Source organism: Clavelina lepadiformis, chromosome 6 (genome assembly GCF_947623445.1).
Source record: "Clavelina lepadiformis chromosome 6, kaClaLepa1.1, whole genome shotgun sequence".
NCBI classification, from domain to species: domain Eukaryota; kingdom Metazoa; phylum Chordata; class Ascidiacea; order Aplousobranchia; family Clavelinidae; genus Clavelina; species Clavelina lepadiformis.
In genome coordinates, this window is record NC_135245.1 from 17,083,347 (window position 1) to 17,089,428 (window position 6,082).

Consider the following 6,082-nt stretch of genomic DNA (forward strand, 5'->3'; position numbering starts at 1 on the left):
TCAGAATTATATACTTTCATATCACTGGCAGGGAAACTTATTTCAAACAGCTGCTGCTTATAAGTTTTTGTCGTATTTGTGTGGACCCATTTCAATTAGATCGATATCTTGTTACATATTACATGCAGTTGCACAGTCGCTGGACTGATGTAAGGTCAGGGCAAGATACAAAGTATAACCTTAAAAAAATTAATTAATAATAAAGTTTTGTGCTGGTCCTCTTGCTTAAGTTAACATTCAGAAACAGCCTGTAGCCGACTGCCAACTGCCCCCGTCGTTTAACAATACCAATACATCAGATGACCCTACAAAACCATTACAAATTGATGCTGAATTCCAATGTTAGGACGAGATTACATTTTGAGTTCGTTTCATCAAATAAAGCATGCAACTTGTCATTTTCTTCTTTGCATTTTGAATGCTTAAGTTGAACTTTTTAAGTGTTGTTCTTGCAGCAGACATTTCTTGCAATAAACAAAATGACTTTTAAATGAGCAACATTCAATAGGCTACTTTGTAAGCTAGATTAAAAATCCAAAAGGAATTGAATCGACATACCGTTTGATAAAACACAAATGAATAAAGCAATACTGTGAATTTTATATATACCTACAATTAAGTTTTAATATCATTTCAATTTTACAAGCAAGCAGCAAGCATTTACAATTTTACAATTCCCTTGTTAAACAAGTTCAAAATTAAAATCATTCGCAACTTCTAAATAGGCCTATAGTTATTTGGGCCAGAACTTATTCCTATTTTTTTGTGGATTAGTAAAAAGAAGTGTGTAAATATTCAATAGCAAACTGAAAATAAAATTAATTTTTTATAAGCTTCGTTATTCAGGCTATTTTTAAACCGTAGATTGTCCACTTCTGTCTTATATGAAAATATAGTTCCTCACCAAAGGCATAGACTGTCTGGTGATAAATCTAAGGGCAAAGACCAAACAAATAACACTTGTTTAAATAAAAACGCATTGTATCGTCATTGAGTGATCATAAAATGTACAATTATGAAAAAAGTACAGAACACTCATAAAGTTTCTTGCAATGACTTCTCCAAGATGAGTAACTTTGCATTAAGCTGCTTTAAACATTAAACAACAACGAGGACCTCGTGTCTCCTCCCAGCACCATTTTTTGAAAACAGTTTTGCCAATAACTTATAAACAAGAAAGCAGACTTTTCGTGCACTGATAGTCTAACTCTAAACTATGCAATCGTGGTGGTAGTGTTTCATAATAAAGTTAATTACAATCGCTTGCTTATAGTATAGATTGATGTTTCAATACACAAGCAAAATCACTTTAACTTTGACTGCATTGAGGACTGTTTAACTTGAAATTTGACTGCACTGCTCAAACATTTGACCGCTTGCAAAGTTTTCGTGAATATTTTGCAAAACACTAAACATCTATCAATATGTTTCTTATTAACTTGAAGCAGTTCAATGTTCACCACAAATCGAGTATAAAAATTTTTGTAGCTTGGAAAATACAAGTTTTGGTATTTCTCGAACTGCTGACAAGTCACCCAGTTTTGCTTATACCGGTATGGTGACTAAAAACTTTTAAAAATTTGCTTTAATACGTTTAATTAAACCACTTATTTGCCTAAAGCAAATGACTACTGGGCCAGAACAATACACAAAATATTCCTTTAAATCAATAATTTTGTGAGTGATTATCGGTGTTTGTTAAGACGAAATTGTAGAAACGAAGTGAGGGGTTACTTTTAGCATGAAAAAAATTCTAAATTAACATTTTTCATGTAGGGCCAAAATCTATAAAATTTATAAAGCCCAAGTACTCCAAATCCTATGAGAAGAGTTATGGTAGCAAATGCTTCTTTCACCATCCTCTAAACCACCGGATGCTTTTGCATCAATTCGTCAAAGACTCGTCCTCTAATATTGGCATGAGGAAACTGTTTATCTGGCACTGGCTTATCAAGAAATTTAAAAAGCGGTTCCCAACCTTCCTTCAAGCTGTACACTAGAAGTTTGTCTGGTGGAGCATTCTAAGCAAAAAAATGTTTTTAAGAATGTAAATTTTAAAAAGCTTTTCACAATCTAAAATATCTATAAGTGTCTCCGTTTATTAGATAGATAGGGAATGCATTATATATACATTCTGCGACTTGAAGAACACTTTTTTATGTGAAGAAAAACTCAAATTCAGAAAGACACACTATATATAATTAACAGCTTTTTCTCATTTGTTCTTCAAGGAAAAAACAAATCTAACCTGAATGACATCAGCATAATGCTGTCGATACATTTTCCTCATTATCATTTCGTTCACTGGATGTTTGATTGAAAAGATATTAACTTTAACAGCAGGTGTCGCCAGTACAATACGGGCTATATTAAAAATGATTATTCTAAGCTATGCAAACAGTTAAACAATACTGCACGTATTCATATTAAAAAAGTGCAAAAAAGATCATGTTCATAGCCATAAGGACTTACACGTAGTACAGTACAACAAGATATATAAAATCAAATGCAGCAAAGTTGATTATACCCAATCTTATTATGAAAGTTGCAAATTTCCGTCCCAGTGGTGAGTATACATATAAAAGACGAAGCATAGTATTTCGATTTATTTCTTCGATTTGCTTTTGTTAGCTTTGGAACCACGAATCTTCGTCTCTGGTTGTAATTATGATCTAAATTATGCCAGGTTGGTTTGAATGAACAAAAATTTAATGGAAGGTAAGGAATAAATAAGTTGTCAACCTTGGCGTCTGGAAATGCCTCATGAATTTCCTTCCAGAAGAAATAAATAGGAGTGTCGATTGTTGCATCGACATCTTAATACATCCTCTTGAAATCATCCACTGATCCTCCTTATGTTAAAATTTTGTTCCAATCCTTTCCCAAATACCAAAAGTTTTCCACAAAATCATAAACTTCATATCCGAGCTCCCTGAGAGCTATGTGCAGCGATTTTGTTCCAGTTTTTGAGAAACCGGCAACTATAACTTTCATGTTTATTGTTCCCTTATTTCTGCAAAGATTTGAAAAACTTTGGGAAAAATAAACTACATTTGCGTAAAAACCTAACTTTTTCTCCATTAAACATGTAAAATTAAACTTAGTTTCTTTAACAGCAGTTACACCACACCAAGTTAAAAAGAAACTTGCCATTCAAGAAATGTTTCTCTGCCCAGTCCATTTTCTAACATCCTTTCTGCTGTTATGTGGCTACATTGCTAACTTTAACATATTTAAAGCAAACACATATACGCACATTGTTCGATTGTGTTTAAATGTAGCAAACTAAGAAGCTAATTAACTGAAAAATGGTGCTGCATTTTTGTCTCAGATTTTCACAGTTTTTCTTTCTATTTTCGGTTAAGTGCTGTTTCTGCTTTTCGGCATCCATAACTTCACTATTTAAAAAAGATTTCATTAAATGTCGAGCCTACTATTACTTATTATTGCTTGCCGATTACTATGGTAAGCCATGTAGCGCTCACGTATGCATTGTACAATGTAAAAAAACGTCATTAAGTCAACGTGGTGGTGGTTGAATCCTGTCTGATATGATAGCATTCTAAGGCTTAACTGTTATGTAATTTACGCAAGCTTTCTCAAGCATCAACTTGCTTCATCAGGTGTATACTATGAAATGACAACGAACAATATGGGTCTTGACTCTAGAGCCATGTGATCAACTGCACAAGTTGATATTCAGTAAATCTTAATGCTATGAATCGAGGTTTATATTTATTGACCACATTGTCAAAACAACACTTCCTTGGGCTCATACCAGCCAACTGCACATTTATGCTAAGTTAGGTCATTAGTTCATTACTTTTATGCAGCGTTGACAAAAGTGTGACACGGTTTTGTCGCAATTCGTCGTTTTTTAGGCCTCGATTATAATATGTCGTTGCCAACGATTATAATATGTGTTAATTATGCGGCGTAAAAGCAAAAGAAAAGAAAAGAAAGAACAGAAAAGCTTTCAACAGTTTATAACTGGTCTTCTAACTACACGTTAGTCAATCAATCATTATGATGATATCCATCTCGAAAAAAGACTACGCTAAGCTTGTTTAGTTAGTTTTAACAGTAACTGTAACAAGTACAAGGCTGCCTTCGATTAAAGCATGATCCTGGTAGGAAGTTATTTTCCATCGATCATTAGTTTGAAAAAAGCTTGATTTAACTTTGTATTATGTATTCTGTGGGATTGTTATCTAATCTATAATCTGACTCCGTTAAGCTTTCAGAAGGGATTGCGTGTCCTTTTCAGAAACACTCCAGACCTATCAGGAAAACGGACATTATATTATCGACATTGACTTCTCCATATAAATCATATATTTATTGTTTCAGATAAAGAGATAACATGCAAAATATAGTTAGCATGTATAAACTCTGTACATTCGCTTTACTATAGATTCTATAAACATTTTCTAGACATTTCTTACCAACCGGTAAACAGTAGTCACTCGTATAACAAAGTTGAAAAAAGAGCTCATCTTCCTCTGTTGGTTACAGAAACTGGTCGGTAGAATCAGTGCAACGAAATTAATTTGCATGTTTTAGTTTATTTAACTTCTGACAATAAATTTAGAATTTTTTGTATAAAAAGTTGCAATCACAGGTCTCATACTTTTACACTAATTTTGGCTGTTAATATTCCAATTAAAAAATCTATATGATAATTTCAAACTTGCCCAAAATTCAACAGTTTATACAAATTAGTAAAACTCAGATAAGGCCAAAATCTATAAAACATGTAAAGTACAAATGCCCCAAGTCCTGCGAGAAGACTTATGATAACAAATGCTTCCTTCACCATCCTTTGCATCACCGGATGGTTCTTCATTAAATCATCGTAAACCGATCCACCAATATTGGCATGAGGAAACTGTTTATCTGGTACTGGCTTATCAAGGAATTTACAAAGCGGTTCCCAACCTTCCTTCACGTTGTACACTAGTAGTTTGTCTTTTGGAGCGTTCTAAACGAATGCAGCAACAACTTATAAAGATGAAATTTTTATTGGACTTACAATATTTTGAAGCTCAGTTATTGATTAATATAAATGAAGTACTCTTCGTATGACTAAGTTTCAGTAATTAACTCACAAAAATATTTAACGAATACATCGCTTATTTCTTCTCCACTAATTCATAATTCTACATACAACAACAGCACCCGAATGACATCAGCGTTATGCTGGCGATACACTCTTCTCATAACCATTTCGTTCACTGGAAGTTTCCAGTAGAAAGTGCCAGGTTTGTTTTCTGAAGTCGCCCATACAACTTGACCTACAAGTGCAATATGTATCAATTAGAAATAGCATTTATAAAACACGATTTAACAGATAACCAAAGTAGTTAGACTTTCAAAAGTAACAAAGTATTCAAGATAAATATACTCATTTTTCTTATTAATGCTCTGAATTTTCGACCCAATGGCGAGTATATAAATATTAGACGAAGCATTGTATTTTTCTCTATTTCTTCCTTTTGTTTGCGATAGCTCGGAAACCACGAATCTTCCTCTCTGGTTGTAAAAATGATCTAAATCATAAAAAAATTGTTAGTATAAGATTTTATATGTAATTAATAATAAGTTAATAAACACACAAGTTTCAACCTTGGCGTCAGGAAAGGCCTCATGAATTTCCTTCCAGAAGAAAAAAACGGGAGTGTCGATTGTTGCATCGACATCTTTATACATCCTCTTGAAATCATCCACTGATCCACCTTCTGTTAAAATTTTGTTCCAGTCCTTTCCCAAATACCAAAAGTTTTCCACAAAATCATAAACTTCATATCCGAGCTCCCTGAGAGCTATGTGCATGGATTTCGTTCCAGTTTTTGCGAAACCGGCAACTATAACTTTCATGTTTACTGTTCCCTTATTTCTGCAAAGATATTAAATGTACTGGTCATATCTAACGACATTTACTTAAAACTCCGAAAATTTGGTTCTTTGTCAACAGTTATACCTCACAAATTAAAACAAAAGTAACTCAACAAATATTTTCCCAACCAGTCCACTTCCTGTCAGCCTTTATCCTGTCTTGCTGTTCTGTGAATGACTGCAGCAT

At 33.4% G+C, this 6,082-nt stretch overlaps 1 protein-coding gene across 1 annotated transcript; it reads right to left on the bottom strand.

Moving 5' to 3' along the window:
* Window positions 1-4,684: 4,684 nt before the first annotated feature.
* On the bottom strand, window positions 4,685-6,082 carry LOC143463386 (uncharacterized). The gene is made up of 5 exons (XM_076961855.1): window positions 6,025-6,082; window positions 5,626-5,822; window positions 5,405-5,549; window positions 5,179-5,294; window positions 4,685-4,981 (listed from the first exon to the last, which is right to left on the bottom strand). The coding sequence occupies exons 1-5, from the start codon at window positions 6,080-6,082 to the stop codon at window positions 4,685-4,687; spliced, it is 813 nt and encodes a 270-aa protein (XP_076817970.1).

What these genes read in the sequence shown, in the direction of transcription:
- LOC143463386 (XM_076961855.1), bottom strand. Translation starts at nt 6,082, where the DNA reads ATGCTGCAGTCATTCACAGAACAGCAAGACAGGATAAAGGCTGACAGG. An exon ending in AGGCCTTTCCTGACGCCAAG is followed by an intron (nt 5,550 to 5,625) that starts GTTGAAACTTGT and finishes TTTATGATTTAG; the next exon opens with ATCATTTTTACAACCAGAGA. An exon ending in ATAACGCTGATGTCATTCGG is followed by an intron (nt 4,982 to 5,178) that starts GTGCTGTTGTTG and finishes GCATTCGTTTAG; the next exon opens with AACGCTCCAAAAGACAAACT.